At 40.7% G+C, this 20969-nt stretch overlaps 1 protein-coding gene across 1 annotated transcript in view; it reads left to right on the top strand.

Moving 5' to 3' along the window:
* The window catches only part of adamtsl3 (ADAMTS-like 3), a 464545-nt gene that overhangs the window by 60530 nt on the left and 383046 nt on the right, over window positions 1-20969 (top strand). Inside the window, exon 3 of the mRNA XM_060941127.1 lies at window positions 6168-6287. Coding sequence (XP_060797110.1) covers window positions 6168-6287 — 120 coding nt within the window. The remainder of the gene's footprint in view (window positions 1-6167; window positions 6288-20969) is intronic.

Genomic DNA, 20969 nt, shown 5'->3' with positions numbered 1-20969 from the left:
ACACACACACACACACACACACACACACACACACACACACACACACACACAAAAAAAACCCCACATAGTTAGAAATGGTTACAGTTCTGATTTTCCATAAGCCATAGTTTAAGATGAGTCTTGAATTGATTATCTAGATTGATTAGAATGATGGCTTGCTTGAAGATTTTGGCAAAACCACTTTGCTGAGAGTTATGAATGGCACATTATTAAAAAGTCTTTTGTACCCATTGCAATATTAGTCAATCTCTGCCAGTACCTTGACCCACTTTTGGAGAGGTTGACAAAACCCATCTACAGAACCCTCAAGTCTCTAGGGTTCTAGTCATGTTTCAATGAGAAATTAGTGACAGGTCTGGCATTTCCCAACCAACTATGTGCAGAATAATGACGTCTTACCTGCATTTTTATCGCTTATACTGCAAGGCATTACACTGCAGTACATTTCCAACTACAGCATCAGAAAAGACAAGAAGAAGGAGGGATTTTCCACACCATTGCAGCTTTTCCAAATGTTCTTGGTCCGGTTTATTCCAAATGTAACCGTAAAATCTGGTGCAACAATATAGCATTTGCTCTATTAACCCAAGATCCTGAGTTCAAATCTCAATGATGCCACAGCTATGAGACAAGGTAACAGAATTGGTCATGATCTCTGGGTGGGAGAGATGGCATATTCTCTTTCCCCTGTCCATCACAGCAACACTAGATAATTGTAAGTTTCTGTAAGGTCATGTATGTGGAAGAGGGTAGATAGCACTTACTTCTAAGATTGTAATGCAGCTCTATGACGCAGCATGAGCAGGAGTTTGGAAATATGGCTGGCTTCATGTGGTTTGGAGGAAACGTGTTAGCTTTCACCCTCCCTGGTCAGTAGCTGTCATAAGATACAGGAGAGCTGACTGGTGGGTGGGAATTGGCAAGTGACCAAATGGGAGAAAAATGGGGCGGGGAGAATTGTTCAACAGATGTCACAATTTGGGCATTTCTTGTAATGCACAGCAATTTAGAATCTCATCTCATCTCATCTCATCTCATCTCATCTCATCTCATTATCTCTAGCTGCTTTATCCTGTTCTACAGGGTCGCAGGCAAGCTGGAGCCTATCCCAGCTGACTACGGGCGAAAGGCGGGGTACACCCTGGACAAGTCGCCAGGTCATCACAGGGCTGACACATAGACACAGACAACCATTCACACTCACACCTACGGTCAATTTAGAGTCACCAGTTAACCTAACCTGCATGTCTTTGGACTGTGGGGGAAACCGGAGCACCCGGAGGAAACCCACGTGGACAACATGCAAACTCCACACAGAAAGGCCCTCGCCGGCCACGGGGCTTGAACCCGGACCTTCTTGCTGTGAGGCGACAGCGCTAACCACTACACCACCATGCCACCGCAATTTAGAATGTGTAGGATTTATCCGTGTCTACTGTGAACAGCTTTGTGAGAAATAGCAAATTCTAGTATGTATCGGCAATTCCTCATCAGAAAATTATAACTTGTTCTGTGCATGTTTTGATAAATGAGATCCCTGGTTTTCACATCTGGACATTACATGATCATGTGTTTTTGTGCTTGATTTGAGCGGAGATGCAAGGAAATGCAGCAACCTGAGTAAAAACATGACAAAACCATCCCTTTTCTATCCCATTTGAAATAATTAGCTTATGTCCATCATCTGTAATTTAATTCCAATCATATTTGAGATGCACCCAGTTCCCTTGGATGGATCACAAATTCTCCGTGCCAAACCAGCAAAGTTGCAGTGAATTAGTAGAGTAGCTGGCTATCTAGCTGGTTGATATGGTTTTTTCCTGCACAGGCACATTTTTGGCATCAATCAGCATAGGATTAACTTCTCCATGCACAGTTGGGTTTAACGGCATTTCCAGAGCAATTTAATATGCTGAAGAAAAACTACAAACAATATAAAAAGGCAATGCTGTTAATGCACTTGTATAAGACAGTCTTTCTGTCCTGAGCTAAAAATCAAGTGTAACTTCACAAAAATGTTTGATCTAAATCCGTGAAAAATTTCTCTTTGGGGAATCATTAAAGGCTTTATGTGAAACCCTACAACACTACTTCACAGAGAGAGTTCCAAGTAGAACCATTTTTGGAAGCAAAGAACCGTTAACTATCAAAAGAACTTTGTAAAAGTGTATAGTTTAATTAGTTAATCATAATCAAATCTGCCATTTACCGTATATAAATTCTCGAAAATATACAATATAACCTGTCATTTTGTCCTGTTGGTTGTGTGTGTGTGTGTGTGTGTGTGTGTGTGTACAGTTAATCTTGTGGTGCTGGCAAGTCTTGCCTGTTTAATATTACAGTTCTAAGCGGTGTTTTTGTGTTTCCCTGGTTTCAGGAACTCTCCTAGTACTGTGTTTCCAAGTGTCATATTTTTTCCTTAAATCCGCGTTTCCTAGATGTTGTTGCTGCGCCTCCTGTTTTTTGACTTCTGTGTGTGCTTTTTGGATTCATGAGCACACACTGGCCTGAGAGGAAGGTACTTCGGTACCGAGATAATAATTAATCACCATCTCTGAGCCAAATTAGGTTAATCAAATACACACCACACCTGTTCTGTGACTATATTTATTTATTTACTTGCAGAAGCATTTCTTGTGGGTTTCAGTGATCTGTTAATGTCTACACTGCCATGTTTCAGCTCCTCATACACTGGTCCATTTGTTGTCTCTCTGTTCATGATCGATCTGTGTGGGCTGCCTGGCTCTTCTATAGCTCACAGAGGATTAATAGGTGAGGAAGATTGCTTTCCCTTGAGTCTTCTATTGCAGCACCCAAAGCCTGGATCACTTTTTAGTGATGGTGTGTGTGTGTGTGCATTTAAGAGTACAGACAGATGGTGAGGTACTTAAGGGAGTTTTGGAGCGAGAGGTCATTGAGTAGACTTGTTTAGGCTGAGGGACGGTCCGGGGGAAAAGAAAGCAGGTGTGTGTGAAAGAGAAAATAGGTCCATAGATATAATGCAGAGTTTTCAAAAGTATTAGGTGCACGCGCGCACACGCACGCACACACACACAATCTTGTTGTCATCCATAGAGGTGGCTGAGCCTCTTCTTCTTAAATTGTATTGGAGTCTTAACCTCTCTCTCTCTCTCTCTCTCTCTCTCTCTCTCTACACACACACACACACACACACACACACACACACACACACACACACACACACACACACACAGGTCTGTCAGTAGAAAACTGACTGCCACTGATGAAAGCAAGTGCCTTTAAAAGCCAGCAGCCGCATATCTGCTTTAAATATATTCCTCGGCACTATTTCTCTCTATCCCTATGCACAGCAACGAACTGTGCGATGCCACATTCTCATTTGCAAGCCAGAACCTTTTGTGTCCTTCAAGAGATTCCTCCATAATTCTTTAACCTCCTAAACCATCACAAATTGCTCATAAGAGTGGAGCTAGCCTGTTGAACTAATCCCCACCATACTGTGAATTAAATACAGTGAGTTCATTGTGCTCGAAAATTGCTGCAGTGATTGAGGACTTGTGCTTTGAACATGTGTTGCTGCTAAGCTTTTGTGAGTAAAGCCTTTTTGCATAAGGCAGAATTTCCTCACTGGCATGATTGCATGGCTCTGAGACTGTTTTTGCTCGAGCACTGAATCCGTTCGAGGTGACCCATTGAGCAAAACGGGCCTTTGCATGAATTAATAAATGCGAATGTTTGTTTAGGCTGATGGAGATCTGGTTGCTACGCAGGTGCTGTGGTGGAGGAGTTCCTAAATCATTTTTAAGCTGCATATTGTGGTTCCCTGATGAAGTTTGGAGCAATAGCATAATGATTTAAGAGACTGTAGAACTGCATCCGATTCAGCCAAGTGAAGCAGATTAATACTCCAACTTGTCCTTTCTAAACCATGAACAGAAGAGCTGTATACGGTAATACTGTCCAATACACACTGGGTCAGAGAGGGTATAAATGCGTGTGTATTATCGTGTAGCGCTGATATCATGTTAAAGCTACTTGCACAGACAGTTGATTTCCTACGTCCTTGAATCATGTTGTGTATCCTCAAGTGTTTTATGGTCCAAATGCTTTGCGAGCATAAAGTTTCATGATGCTGTTTCATATTTACTGCGGTCTGTCTAAGCTCACAGATGCACTTCCTGTTTTCTTTCTAGTTTTTAGCAGACACTTTTTTTATTTCAACTCAGTCTTATTACAACTTATAGGATTTTAACGCACAACCTGACCCACTGGTACAGAACCTTAGCTGCTAATGCCTATTAGTTTAATACAGTGATCGCCAACCATGCTTCTGCAAATCTACATTTCTGCAGAGTTTAGGTCTGTCACTTATTAAACACACTTGATCCTGCTAATTGATGCTTTGCCAAAGCTCTGATTGGCTGGAGTAGATGGAGCATGAACTGGACTTTGCAGGAACGTCTGCAGATCTTCCACACAGCTAGTGACTACTGGCTTGGAGACAGTTTAAATATAATTAGTTATATATACACTCACCAGTCACTTTAATACGAACTTGTTCTTGATTCTAAGATTCCTGTTCTTGGCTGGCAAGAGTGGAACCCAATGTCGTCTTCTGCTGTTGCACGTTGAGATGCTTTTCTGCTCACCACAGTTGTAAAGAGCTGCTATGAGTTACTATATCCTTCCTGGCAGCTCGAACCAATCTGGCCATTTTCTTTTGACCTCTCTTATCAACAAGGCATTTGTTTCCACCCACAGAACTGTTGCTCACTGAATGTTTTTTGTTTATCGCACCGTTCTTCTACGTCTTCTTTTTTCTTCTACATTTCTTCTATGTCATTCTATGCAAACCCGAGAGACTGTTGTGTATGAAAATCCCAGGAGATCAGCAGTTTCTGAAATACTCAAACCAGTCCATCTGGCTCAAACCAACACCCATGCCATGGTGAAAGTCACAGAGATCACAATTTTTCCCATTCTGATGTTTGAAGTGAACATTAATTGAAGCTCTTGATTTGTATCTGTGTGATTTTATGCATTGTGCTGCTGTCAAAAGATTGGCTCATTTGATAACTTGCATTAAACAGCAGGGGGCAGCACGTTGGTGTAGTGGTTAGCACTGTCGCCTCACAGCAAGAAGGTTCTGGGTTCGAGCCCCGTGGCTGGCGAGGGCCTTTCTGTGTGGAGTTTGCGTGTTCTCCCCATGTCTGCGTGGGTTTCCTCCGGGTGCTCCGGTTTCCCCCACAGTCCAAAGACATGCAGGTTAGGTTAATTGGTGGCTCTAAATTGACTGTAGGTGTGAATGTGAGTGTGAATGGTTGTTTGTCTCTGTGTGTCAGCCCTGCGATGACCTGGCGACTTGTCCAGGGTGTACCCCGCCTCTTGCCCATAGTCAGCTGGGATAGGCTCCAGCTTGCCTGTGACCCTGTACAGGATAAGGATAAGCGGTTACAAATAATGGATTATATATATATATATATATATATATATATATATATATATATATATATATATATGGAAGGTGGATTATTCTTAGCAAAACATTGTAAGAATATATCATATTAATCAGTAACATTTTTTTTTTACATTCACAATTTGTGTTAATCGTCCTCTAGCTCTTACTTAGCATTTCTGACCATAGTACACTGTAGATTGGAGATTTTCAGTTTGATTGGTGTTCATTGAGGTATTTATAATGTCTACCCAGTGATGTTCCCGTGGAGGTCCCTATCATGATTGGGTAGGGGAAGGCTGAGAGATAATGCATAACAAAGGACAGTCAGTATGACAGTCAGTAATATACATATACATAGTGCTCCTATATAGTGGGTTTTGTTGATAAAATGGGCAATGTAGTTACAAGGAAAGAATACCTAATAGCAACACGTGTGTGTGTAGACCGTATTTTGTAATACAATTTCAGTATAAGGGGCTTGTTTTACATATCTGTTTAATTTGTAATTTCTTTTCTCTACTTGAGTGTGAGCAACTGCAGATGTACTCAGTTTCCCTTTGGGATTATTAAAGTATTTCTAATTCTGATTCTGATTAATAATGGGATAATTACTGAAACCAGGTGTGTTGGAGCTGAGATACATGAAAAGTCCAAGTGTCATACCGGTACGTGTGCAAACCAGATGTAAACTATCAATGTGGCGCTAATGGTGTGTTTTGTTCTACAGGCAGAATCAAGTCAGTCTCAGAGTGCATACTTCTTGCCTGAGTTTGCGTTGTCTCCACAAGGAAGCTTTCTGGAAGACACAACAGGAGAGCAGTATCTCACATATCGCTACGATGATCAGGTAAGCATTAGACATATGCACTGTAATGTTGCCTTCACACACATTTCACTTGGCTTGCCTGTCTGTGCAACTGAGACCTCACTGGGATCAGTCAAGTGATAGCTTTTACAGTTTTTGAGTTCACAAAGTTAAAGGTTTTACCAATTTGTCCTAATCAAGTGTATGCTTAACACTGTATTGTAAAATGGAAAATGCTTGAATGTGAAAATCATTGGCACAGGAATTTTAAAACATAGTGTCCTGACTAAGACATATTAATATAAGCAACACAATATGAAATAATATAGGAAAAGATGATGATTTTTTTATTTTTGTGGCTTTAGCAAAGTATTTGCGAATACACGATTTTCAAATACAAGGAAGTAAAAGGCTCACTGAGCAACAATTGAGAACATTTCAGTTAAACCCAGACTGACATTTTGTGAATTTTACATTTGCAGTGAGAAGAATATGGTATGAAGCACAATGATGGAAAATATCTCTCCAAGATTTAATATTCATGTTAGAACCATCATGCTCATATATATATATATATATATATATATATATATATATATATATATATATATATATATATATATATATATGAGTGATTCCACGCTTATGGGTACTGAAATGGGGACATGAACTTATTTTTAAAAATTCACCTAAAACCATTTCTTTTTTTTACCATCAGGTCACAAAACATGTAATCTTTAATGAATGATATGTTAAAAGATAACTTTAATTTTCTGAGATGTAATAAAAACATATTTATATGCCAAAGTCAGAACGTAACAGAAGTGTTGTGGACATATATATTCTCAATTTTAACAATGTAGAATTACTTTTTGAAACATAGGAAGGTGATGTTTTAGCAAATATAATTAATAAACATGTGTAGTAGAATAAACGTACACATTCTTTCAATAAGATTAACATGGTATATAGCTAGATTGTAATTAATTTGTAACAGACGCGAGATGGACAATCGTAACAGAAGTAATGTAACAGACATCATTTTGGAACTCATAGGCTTGACTTTGGCATATAAATATGTTTTTATTACATCTCAGAAAATTAAAGTTATCTTTTAACATATCATTCATTAAAGATTACATGTTTTGTGACCTGATGGTAAAAAAAGAAATGGTTTTAGGTGAATAAGTTCATATCCCCATTTCAGTACCCATAAGCGTGGAATCACTCATATATATATATATATATATATATATATATATATATATATATATATATATATATATATATATATATATATTTATTTATTTATTTTTTTTTTTTTCCTGTTTTTTCTGGCACATCATCTTTAAAACAGCAGTACTGTGCTAAGACTAAAAGAAGTTATTTCTGGTGGTGATAAAAACTGTAGACTTATTTAAAATCTGCACTTTAGGGGTAGATTGTAGAATTGGATATTAAATAGTTTGATGTGTGTCGGGGTGGACAAGGGAGAAGTAGGAAATGTCAATATTAGCCTTTACACAAAAAGCACTATGCTAATAGTAAATCTAGCTAAGACACTGAATTTAACATTGATATAAATTACAGATTATATGAAGCATAAAAACTGTATGTGCAGTAAATATAGAAATGACAGGAAAATGTATCTGTTTCTCTTCAACACATGTGACTGCTTGGCTAACTGAACAATTATGAGCGACTTATCCACATTATTTCGTAATGCTTAGGTCATACTGAATGTTTTTGTCTGGATTGGTTTGCTGTCTTAAAAAAAATGTATATGCAGCACGACAGTGTTAGCTGCTTATGCTCAATTAGCAGTAGAGTTATTTAGCTCACGTGTTTGGCAAGTGTTCTCAGTTGATGTAGGTGATATTAGCATCCCCAACTGCAAATTCTAAAACCGTATGAACGAAACTAGACGCAGTCAAATAAATAGCTAACTTTAGAAGCACTTAGTTAACATTTATTTCAGGTTTTTTGATTTCTAGCTTTGGTAAGAGCATGTGTACACCTGCAATCACTCATGCAATTATCCAGTCATCCAATCACATAACCATGTGACCAGAGGTGGACAAAGTACCCAAATTTGTCAAATCCCACTGGTTAAATGTTACTCTGATACAAGTGAAAGTTGTACAGTCAAATTTTTGCTTAAGTTAAAGTACTGAAGTACTTGCTTTTAAAAATACTTAAGTATTAAAAGTACATTTTCTGTCAATGCATTGTTGTATTATTGCCACAGCGCTTACAAAACCTAATGCCTCTGAAACAACCGACTGGATTTTCTGACTAGTTTGTAGAACCTGTAGAGCTGAAGCTCCACCTGACATACTAGCAAACTCTTTTCAAACCTGAAATCATATTGGGTAGCTAATGCTACTAGAAAAGAAAGATTTCTACATTCTGTTTATTTGGCAAGATTATACTAATGTTATTCATGTTAGCGTAACTCTGTTTTTACATGCTAACTAACAGTGTCCAAGTTAACTAGCTATGTGTTAACATTCACCGTGGACAAGGCTATAACAGTTTGGCGGGCAAATCCATAGAAAGTAATTTGACTAACCAAACGGCATAGCTATTGCCAGTGGTCGAGTTGTAAAATCAAACCGGGGGGATGGTGAAATTTTTAGTCGCGTGTTTCGACCCATCGGTCGGTCCGTCGGTGGGAAACTGGTTTGCTTTTAGGAGGGTTTGCACACAACATAGGTCTGTGGACCTTGTTCATTTACCAGACATACAGTATTTTGTGCTGATAAAGTGTATAGTACACACTGTGTACCCTTTTTATTGTTGTAAAAAACATAATACACTGGTATTTTACTGTAAAACATGCACAGTGTGGATGTCATGTGTCATATTTAGTCAGTTTCCTGGCTGACATACCTACCACATTCTCCATATTAGGGTGAAATGCAGATGACAAATTTGAAGTGTAACTTCATAGTCATGGTAGGCTCCTTTTAAATCATTTGGTAAATAATTTATTAAAACCTCAGCAGGCAATGTAAATGAACAACTGAATATTTTCATATCAAGTCAATTGAATTTTTATTCAAAGCTGAACATTGGGAACATTGAGTTAAATACAGAGGTAGGTAGGTAACCAATAAGCTAAAACAAGCAACAGTAAATTGTAAATCAGCCTTACATGTTGTGACCAGCTCTCTAATGAGGCAATGAAGCCTTCAAAACTGCTAGAGTCGTTTATTTTAGCCTTCCTGTCTTGAATAACACTTTTTGTTGCCTGAAGAATAACAAATGAACGTCCAGGCTGATTAAATTAATGGCCTTATACAAGAAATCAAAGCTAACATGAACCTGAGTAAGCTATCGATAGCTGGCTAGACTCCAAACTAACATTCATTATGATAGCTGTGTTGTTATCCGCCGCCCACAAATTAGGCTACATATCGGTAACTTTACAGCATGATAGTGGGCTCACAGAAAGTGTGACTGATATTCGTAACTCTTGACTTACCTCCTGAAATGTTTTTTCTTGCGATCTTAAAGCCGAACTTGCTTACGGTAGGTCTTGCTGTCCACTCCGCTTGGCCATGATGCTGCAATCCGCTGCTGTCACTGACGCCGAATGAAATCAAAAATAACGGAACCCCAACTGAATGTCACCTCCTCAAACGCTTCGCTTGCGCGTGCCCTCTCTCGCGGTCGCTTATTGTATGCTCAGTTTCAGCAAAGCTACGTGGAATGGCATTTCTAATTCCAATGTTAAATAGAAGTAATGTCCACATTTATTGATAAAATTGCTCAAGGGAAGGGAGGGGGGATGCCCGTTTTAGAGGGGCATCCCCCCTCACCCCCCATCCCCCCTCAACTCGAGTACAGGCTATCGCAATGTTATCGTTAACTCTAAAAGCACAGAAAACTTCATTGCAAGCTTTCTCTTGGAATAAAACATTTACATACCTCAATATGCTTCCGCAGGTTGGACGGCGAGTTTTTGAAGGCTGTGATGTGGTTCGTTTTTGGCAAACAAAACAAACATTTAAAACGAAATGAATATTTAATCCTTTCTGAAAACTGAAACATGGGTTCTAGGTATGGCCATGGGTGCGTACATTCTCCAGAAAAAAACGCCTCCTTCTGTTCTGCCATCATCTAATCGTGTTCAAATAATACTGCTGAGAAATTGAACTTGATTTTATACAGTTTATGGACATGATGTGGCCCTAGGGATTATTGATAGGCTGTCTCAGTGTCACGTTTTCGAAAAGAAAAGAAAAAACATCCACCTTCAAAGCTGATTCATAGTAACGAGTAACGAGGACCTTGATAGAAATGTAGTGGAGTAAAAAGTATGATATTTGTCTTTCAAATGTAGTGAAGTTAAAGTTATAAGTTTCCAAAAAAAATACTCAAGTAAAGTACAGATACTCAAGAAGTGTACTTAAGTACAGTACTCAAGTAAATGTACTTCGCTATTGTCCACCTCTGCATGTGACTGCAGTGTAATGTTTAAAATCACAGGTCATGATCTGCAGGTAATGCTGACATCAAATATGAGGATGGGGGGAAAGGTGATCTTGTTGAATTTGACTGTGGCACAGTTGTTTCCACCAGATGGGCTGATATACTATTTATCTATACTATATATATATATATATAGTATAGTATATATACACGTTCAGGTGTTCAACGTGCCTTTCTCTTTCAAAATTCTCTCAGAAACTTCTGTATTTAACGAAGCAAACCTGGCGGCCATGTTTGTTTACATATTGTCACAGTGGCTCGCTAGCGTGGAAGTTTTACGTCTCCGACGTGACATCGTATTGTCTTGACAACCATGCAATATCGTAAACCATATTCAATGCTCATTCTCCATTGGGTAGAGTGACGTAATACACACATAATAAGCGATATGATAAAAATATTGCATGCTATCAAACCAAATGACTGAAACCCAATTAGAAGGGAATAGAATACATGTTTTTATTCTGTCGAAAAAGTGTCCTGTCTGTATAATAATTCCCGATATTTCACTCTGATGATGCCACTCCCAGTGTTTTCCTGCTGACTGGATGCACATTGTCAAAATGGTGAACCGGTTCAAAATTAAAATTCTTTTGATTAACTTGTGTTTTTTTTAATATGTGTGGATGTGTCCAAATAAAATAAAGAACACGGTGACGCGAAGATATGAAGTTTATCTTCTTGTGTTGAGAATATTTTCACTTGTTCACTTTGCTTACCATGTAATGATCTTTACATTATATGGACATATCCACACCCACACCCACACACACCCACAATATGCAAGTTAATCAAAATAATTTTAATTTTGAACTGGTTCGCCATTTTTGACAACGCGCATCTAGTCAGTGGGAAAACACTGGGAGTGACATCATCGGAGTGAAATATGACGTAAAAAAATACATGAATATATTTTATATGTTGTAAAATAGGGGCGGCACGGTGGTGTAGTGGTTAGCGCTGTCGCCTCACAGCAAGAAGGTCCGGGTTTATCTCTAGCCGCTTTATCCTTCTACAGGGTCGCAGGCAAGCTGGAGCCTATCCCAGCTGACTACGGGCGAAAGGCGGGGTACACCCTGGACAAGTCGCCAGGTCATCACAGGGCTGACACACAGACACAGACAACCATTCACACTCACATTCACACCTACGCTCAATTTAGAGTCACCAGTTAACCTAACCTGCATGTCTTTGGACTGTGGGGGAAACCGGAGCACCCGGAGGAAACCCACGCGGACACGGGGAGAACATGCAAACTCCACACAGAAAGGCCCTCGCCGGCCACGGGGCTCGAACCCGGACCTTCTTGCTGTGAGGCGACAGCGCTAACCACTACACCACCGTGCCGCTAAACAAAATATGTGGCCAGAAAACATTATTAAAATAAACCAACAAGCTTGATTCTGGTTATAACTAAAATTTAGCGTGTACTGTAGATATATCCTTGAAATAAGCTGTCCGTATTTCATGATAAATGCAAAACTGAAATATCCAGCACATACCATTAAGAGTGTGTAATTCTGGTCTGAGCAGATCTTCCTTTGAGGAAGGTGTTCTGTGAGACGAGTGAAATTTTCCTCCTGCCTTCAGGGTTTAAAGGGGGAATTGAGGCCACTCAGCCTCATTTAGGCCTCTCTATTAGGCAAGTCCGGGTATGCCAGACTTTTCTGGCCATTACACGACTCTGCCTTGATGGCTATTAATGCAGGGACGCTGTGTGCCCCTGCCGTAGCTGTTTTGGGGTCTGTTATGGAAACCTTGCTTCACTTCATTTCCATATTGGACTTTGTTCCCAGCGCAGTTGTTGGAGGGATCTGCATGTGCTGAGAGCCTGTCCGGGGTTGATTTAGGGTGAGCGTGTAATGTATTGACCTTTGAACGAGTTGTTGCTGGAGAGAGTTGGTGGCATAGAGATGATGCTAAGCTAGTCAGCCTACTGTTATGACAAATATGCCAGAAGGTATTCTGACAACCTCATGGTGTGTGAGTTTGTTTAATTTACAGTACTTGATAATGTGTATTTGCAAAGCATCTCTGGGTTGTGTGTGTGCTGACTGAGGGCTTCTCTGCATGTAATACTTCCATTTATGTCCCCTTAAGGGACAATTTTTATTAATAACACTTTAAAGTGATCACTTAGCAGAAAAACAAGAAAAAAATCTGTTCTGTCCTTTGTGCTTCGCCTGCTTATCCATCATCTGAGGATGTTCCTGGGCTTTTCTCCCTAAAAAAATACTCATGGCCCCTTGGGTACCAGCTGACAACATGACAATGAGCATTAAAATCTAAACCGGGGCAGTGGATGTAAGAAATGTCCAACACATCACTTTGTAGTTACAGGACACTTTCCTACATGATTCCCACTAATACACAACAATATTTTAATAGCCTTGTGTTTAAATAGGGTATTTAGGGACAGGTTAGTACACATGCCAGTGACTGGAAGGATCATGGCTCCAGATGTTTATCACTTCCCCAGACAGCATTGGTTCCCATACTAAGGGTCAGCATTGGTTCCCATACTAAGGGTCATGACCCCATGTGGATTTACAAATGGGGTCAGAAGCCCAGAGGTGGACAAAGTACCCAACTTCATTACTTAAGTCACAGTTCAGATCCCACTGGTCAAATGTTACTTCGATACTAGTGAAAGTTGTACAGTCAAATTTTTTTTTTTACTTAAGTTAAAGTACTGAAGTACTTGCCTTTAAAAATACTTAAGTATTAAAAGTACATTTTCTGTCAACACATTGTTGTATTATTGCCACAACGCTTACAAAAGCTAATGCCGTTACCAAAGACAGAAATGTGAATTCAGAAAATGAACACATGCTGTGCCATCATGATGGTTTAACGTTAAACTAACTAGTCAGTGAATATCCACCGCAGGTTGGATGGCGAGTTTTTGTAGGCCGTGATGTGGTTCATTTTCAGCAAACAAAGCAAACATTTAAAACGAAACGAATCTTTAATCCTTTCAGAAAACTGAAACACGGGTTCTCGGTATGGCCATGGGTGCGTGCATTCCTCAGAAGAACCGCCTTCTTCCATTCTGCCATTAACTGATAGTGTTCAAATAATCAGCCGTCGTCAAGACATCTGAAGGAAACACAGACTGTTTCCCGATTAACACCGGAGTACTCCAAGGTGATCCGTTAGTGCTTTTCCTATTTATCATCTGCTTGGATTATGCCCTCAGGAGAGCGATAACGCCTACTGACGGATTGACCCTCAGACGTCGGAGGAGTAGAAGGCACCCCAAGGAAGTCCTCCCGGAACTGGCGTATGCTGATGACATTGCGCTCATGGAAGACACACTACATGATGCCAGAGATTTACTACATCGTGTGGAGAGGGAAACTCAACAAATTGGCCTCTTCTTGAACCCCACCAAGACAAAAGTCATGCACCTTAACCCAACATCTGAGGAGTCACTGCATACACTAGACGGGTCGAGCATCGAAAAAGTCAATGAGTTTCTTTACCTTGGAGGCTATACCAATACTGCCCATGACGTGAAGACAAGGTTAGGGAAAGCGTGGGGAGCAATACACTCCCTCTCGAAGGTATGGTCCTCCCCCATAAAGCGGTCTACAAAGATGAGAGTGTTTAAAGCATCTGTTGAATCCATCCTTCTGTATAGTTCGGAGTCATGGTCATTAACAAATTCGCTTTCGAGAAAGATTGATGGTACTTACACCTCGATGCTGCGGAAGATCCAGAATATATCTTGGAGGAAACATCCTACTAACAAGTCACTCTACGGATCCTATCCGCGTATCTCTACCATCATTCGACAGCGTCGACTAACCCTCGCTGGTCATGTGATGAGACATAAAGAGGCAGCAGGAAGAGTATTGCTATGGACTCCAGACGCCAGCAGAAGGCGTGGCAGACCCTGCACAATGCTTAGGGACATTCTGCAGGAAGACACCGGCCTCGAAGTTGGGGAACTCCGGACTGCAATGCAGGACCGAGAGTGCTGGAAGACGAAATTCACGCGTGGCACTGACTCTGTCGGATGAGTAGTAGTAGTAGTTCAAATAATGCTGCGGAGAAATTATTGAACTTGATTTTATCCAGTCTATGGACGTGACGTGACCCTAGTGATTACTGATAGGCTGTCTCAGTGTCACCTGCAAAAAAACAATCATGTTTTAGAAAAGAAAAGAAAAAAAGATTCACTTTTAAAGTTGCTGCAGGACGTTGACAGAAATGTAGTGGAGTAAAAAGTACGATATTTGTCTTTCAAATGTACTGAAGTTAAAGTCATAAGTTTCCAAAAAAAAAATACTCAGGTAAAGTACAGATACTCAAAAAGTGTACTTAAGTACAGTACTCAAGTAAATGTACTTTGTTACTGTCCACCTCTGCAGAAGCCAAACTCACAATCTCCTCTTTTATTCATTTATTTTACAAATTAATAATTAATATTGAACGCAGATGTTACTGGGAGTTACATTCAAACAAGTCACAATTAATTTAATAGGGGACATGGCTTTTTTTTTGTCCTACTATGCAACTTGCTGCTCTACTGTAGGAATTCTGCAGTAAAAATGGACAGATTTCCCTGTCATTCTCCCACCACAAAAAACCCATAGCCTTCAAACCTACTGAAAGATCTGTTTTGCAATTTTCTGTCCCCCTCCCCAATTAGTAAATACTTTTGAGTATAAATTACCAGGGAGTATTTGAGACACAACTCATGATAATAGTCTCAACTACACTGGAAATGTTTTCCCATGAGGGAAAGAGCTCGTCAGTTTAACACTTGTGCCATTCGACTTGGAAACCAGATGGACAGTCATGCTTTTTTCTCTGACATACCATCTCGTGAACAATACCGCTTGCACTACTGCTACTTCTGCACACATAACAGATCAACCCTCAGGTACAATCCAGATTCTTCTGCTTCACACAGGGACACATCACACCACCGCAGTGTGGATTCATTTCTTAAAACAACACAAGATTTCCCACTAGGCTGGTAAGTCAGTGCAAAGGAATATTGCTTTTGTTTTTAGCTACTTATGTTATACATATGTATGTTAACATAATAAAATGTTCAAATGTAATAATAATAATAATAATAATTAAAGCCGCAAGCGGCCTCGACGGGCCCTCGCGCCAGTGGCCAAGGGGGGTGGGGGCATGCGTCCCCGCGAAATACCTTCCACAGCTTCTTCGGCAAGAGACATTACTCCCACAATGGCGACAAAGCACAGAATTGGACACAGAGTACACGGTGCGCTGAGATGTTGTCATGGACAGAACATTTTATGCCATGGCTTCCCAACCAAATTAATGTAGTTACCTCATCAGTCACCAAGCTATAGCTACATAGGATTGTCTTCTGTTAGACATCTATTAGTCTGTATGTAACGCTACAACACTTGCTCCCGACTGCCTACCCATTCCCCACAAGTCATGTGTGTTTAAGGCAACCAAAACAACATACTCCTGGTGCCTCATGACTGTAAACACCTCTCCTGCAACTGCTACAGCGCAATGAGCGCCCCCAGTGGTGAAAGTTCACCAAATTTGGTATACATGTCAAGGGACCTATGAAGAGTTGTTGTGTAAAGTTTGATCAAGTTTGACCAATCAGAAGCCGAGATATAAATTGTTGCCTGAAAACAGCGCCCCCAGTGGCAAAAGTTCACAAAATTTGGGAGATATGTCAGGTGACCTGTGAAGAGTGCGCGTATCAAGTTTGATTAAGATTGAGTAAATAGAAGATGAGATATTGATTTTTGAAGAATAAATGTTTTGGTTTTTCCCATGTCAGTAGGTGGCGCTATGCTGTACATGAGCGATTATGAGTTGGAAAAATAAGTGTCTACAACAGCAACGTACTATCACAAGGTAGTGGTGTGAAGGAAAAGCATAATGGAATTATTTACCAAAAACCCGTTTTGGAGCAATTGCGTCGGCCAAAAACAGCGCCCCACATGGACGAAAATTCCCAAAATGTGGTAAACATGACATGGGAGGTAGTAAGAGGGTGGCCGTGAAGTTTGACCAAATTTGAGGAAAGATTGGAATTTTTGCCCAAAAATAGCGCCCCCAGTGGCGAAATATCACAGAAATTGGGTAGCATGTCAGAAGCCCAATGAGTGATTTGCGTGTGAAGTATGAGCAGTTTTGAGCAATTAGAAGATTTGTTATGAATTTTTAAGCATGTAAAATTTTGCATTGAAAATTGATTGACGTATAACTTCTGAACGGCTTATCCTACGTGAAACGTATTTAGTAACTTTTGTCAGCCATGTCTGTAGATGATGTCTATCAATTTTGGTGACATTCCTATGAACGGCCTAGGAGGAGTTGCGCCGTCTTCGTGGCCATGCATTTCGCACAAAAGTGAAATTACCTCACTTCCTGTTGGGCGTGGCTAATGCATTGGCATTACATTTTTGTCCGGCTTAGTGAGATACATATGCGTACCAAATGGCATGCCACTACTACAAACTACATGGCACCCAGGCACCTTTATGCGGGAGGCCAAAATCACAATGACTTAGGGGGCGCTAAAGAGGCCCTGAGACCCGCCTGGATCTGGGCTTCTGGTTCTCAGTAGCGGTGGCAGTCTAAGAAAAAGGAGCCAAATTTCGTGCGTTGTCGACCATGGCAAGCGCCCCAATAAGGGTCTTGTAAAGAGTTTGCTTGCCAAGTTTGACAAATCAGAAGCTGCAATATCATTTTTGCCATAACCAGCACCCCCAGGGGCGAAAGTGCACAAAATTTGGTGTATATGTCAGGTGAGCTATGAAGAGTTTGGGTATGAAGTTTGATGACAATTGAGTAAATAGAAGATGAGATATAGATTTTTGAATAATAAATTTTTTGGTTTTTCCCATGTCAGTAGGTGGCGCTATGCTGTACATGAGCGATTATGAGTTGGAAAAATAAGTGTCTACAACAGCAACGTACTATAACAAGGTAGTGGTGTGAAGGGAAAGCATTATGGAATTATTTACCAAAAACCCGTTTTGGAGCAATTGCGTCGGCCAAAAACAGCGCCCCCCATGGACGAAAATTCCCAAAATGTGGTATACATGACATGGGAGGTAGTAAGAGGGTGGCCGTGAAGTTTGACCAAATTTGAGGAAAGATTGGATTTTTTGCCCAAAAATAGCGCCCCCAGTGGCGAAATATCACAGAAATTGGGTAACATGTCAGAAGCCCAATGAGTGATTTGCGTGTGAAGTATGAGCAGTTTTGAGCAATCAGAAGATTTGTTATGAATTTTTAAGCATGTAAAATTTTGCATCGAAAATTGATTGACGTATAACTTCTGAACGGTTTATCCTACGTGAAACGTATTTAGTAACTTTTGTCAGCCATGTCTGTAGATGATGTGTATCAATTTTGGTGACATTCCTATGAACGGTCTAGGAGGAGTTGCGCCGTCTTCGTGGCCATGCATTTCGCACAAAAGTGAAATTACCTCACTTCCTGTTGGGCGTGGCTAATGCATTGGCATTACATTTTTGTCCGGCTTAGTGAGATACATATGCGTACCAAATGGCATGCCAGTACTACAAACTACACGGCACCCAGGCACCTTAATGCGGGAGGCCAAAATCACAACGACTTAGGGGGCGCTATAGAGGCCCTGAGCCCCGGCCAAGTTTGGGCTTTTGGTTCTGAGTAGCGGTGGCAATTCTCGGAACTGGTGCCAAATTTGGTGCGTTTTCGCCCATGGCAAGCGCCCTGAAAATGGCCCAACAGCGGAGAAAAATAAAGAAGAAGAAGAAGAAGAAGAAGACGGAAGAATAATTAAAGCCGCAAGCGGCCTCGACGGGCCCTCGCGCCAGCGGCCAAGGGGGGCGGGGGCATGCGTCCCCGCGAAATAACTTGCACAGCTTCTTCGGCAAGAGACATTACTCCCACAATGGCGACAAAGCACAGAATTGGACACATGGCAACAATAGGGTCTCGCACTGTACGGTGCTCGGGGGGCGCTATAGAGGCCCTGAGGCCCGCCTGGATCTGGGCTTCTGGTTCTCAGTAGCGGTGGCAGTCTAAGAAAAAGGAGCCAAATTTCGTGCGTTGTCGACCATGGCAAGTGCCCCAATAAGGGTCTTGTAAAGAGTTTGCTTGCCAAGTTTGACAAATCAGAAGCTGCAATATCATTTTTGCCATAACCAGCACCCCCAGGGGCGAAAGTGCACAAAATTTGGCGTATATGTCAGGTGAGCTATGAAGAGTTTGCGTATGAAGTTTGATGACAATTGAGTAAATAGAAGATGAGATATAGATTTTTGAAGAATAAATTTTAGGGTTTTCCCATGTCAGTAGGTGGTGCTATGCTGTACATGAGCGATTATGAGTTGGAAAAATAAGTGTCTACAACAGCAATGCACTATCACAAGATAGTGGTGTGAAGGAAAAGCATTATGGAATAATTTACCAAAAACCAGTTTTGGAGCAATTGCGTCGGCCAAAAACAGCGCCCCCCATGGACGAAAATTCCCAAAATGTGGTATACATGACATGGGAGGAAGTGAGAGGGTGGCCGTGAAGTTTGACCAAATTTGAGGAAAGATTGGATTTTTTGCCCAAAAATAGCGCCCCCAGTGGCGAAAGTGCACAAAATTTGGCGAATATGTCAGGTGAGGTCTGAAGAGTTTGCATATGAAGTTTGATGACAATTGAGAAAATAGAAGATGAGATATAGATTTTTGAAGAATAAATTTTTTGGTTTTTCCCATGTCAGTAGGTGGCGCAATGCTGTACATGAGCGATTAAGAGTAGGAAAAATAAGTGTCTACAACAGCAACGTACTATCACAAGGAAGTGGTGTGAAGGAAAAGCATTATGGAATTATTTACCAAAAACCCGTTTTGGAGAAATTGCGTCGGCCAAAAACTGCGCCCCCCATGGACGAAAATTCCCAAAATGTGGTATACATGACATGGGAGGCAGTAAGAGGGTGGCCGCGAAGTTTGACCAAATTTGAGGAAAGATTGGATTTTTTGCCCAAAAATAGCGCCCCCAGTGGCGAAAAATCACAGAAATTGTGTAACATGTCAGAAGCCCAATGAGTGATTTGCGTGTGAAGAATGAGCAGTTTTGAGCAATCAGAAGATTTGTTATGAATTTTTAAGCATGTAAAATTTTGAAGTGAAAATTGATTGACGTATAACTTATGAACGGTTTAACCTACGTGAAACGTATTTAGCAACATTTGTCAGCCATGTCTGTAGATGATGTGTATCAATTTTGGTGCTGTTCCTATGAACGGTCTAGGAGGAGTTGCGCCGTCTTCGTGGCCATGCATTTCGCACAAAAGTGAAATTACCTCACTTCCTGTTGGGCGTGGCTAATGCATTGGCATTATATTTTTGTCCGGCTTAGTGAGATACATATGCGTACCAAAGGGCATGCCACTACTACAAACTACATGGCAACCAGGCACCTTAAAGCGAGAGGCAAAAATCACAACACGTTAGGGGGCGCTATAGAGGCCCCGAGGCCCGCCTGGATCTGGGCTTCTGGTTCTCAGTAGCGGTGGCAGTCCAAGAAAAAGGGGCAAAATTTCAAGCGTTGTCGACCATGGCAAGCGCCCCAATAAGGGTCTTGTAAAGAGTTTGCCTGCCAAGTTTGACAAATCAGAAGCTGCAATATCATTTTTGCCATAACCAGCACCCCCAGTGGCGAAAGTGCACAAAATTTGGCTTATATGTCAGGGGAGCTATGAAGAGTTTGCGTATGAAGTTTGATGACAATTGAGCAAATAGAAGATGAGATATAGATTTTTGAAGAATAAATTTTTTGGTTTTTCCCATGTCAGTAGGTGGCGCTATGCTGTACATGAGCGATTATGAGATTGAAAAATAAGTGTTCACAACAGCAACGTACTATCACAAGGTAGTGGTGTGAAGGAAAAGCATTATGGAATTATGAACCAAAAACCCGTTTTGGAGAAATTGCGTCGGCAAAAAACAGCGTCCCCCATGGACGAAAATTCCCAAAATGTGGTATACATGACATGGGAGGTAGTAAGAGGGTGGCCGTGAAGTTTGACCAAATTTGAGGAAAGATTGGATTTTTTGCCCAAAAATAGCGCCCCCAGTGGCGAAATATCACACAAATTGGGTAACATGTCAGAAGCCCAATGAGTGATTAGCGTGTGAAGTATGAGCAGTGTTGAGCAATTAGCAGATTTGTTATGAATTTTTTAGCATGTAAAATTTTGAAGTGAAAATTGATTGACGTATA

This window comes from Neoarius graeffei, chromosome 15 (assembly GCF_027579695.1).
Source record: "Neoarius graeffei isolate fNeoGra1 chromosome 15, fNeoGra1.pri, whole genome shotgun sequence".
NCBI lineage: Eukaryota > Metazoa > Chordata > Actinopteri > Siluriformes > Ariidae > Neoarius > Neoarius graeffei.
The sequence above is the reverse complement of the archived record's forward strand: the minus strand, read 5'-3'. Positions and strand labels throughout refer to the sequence as shown.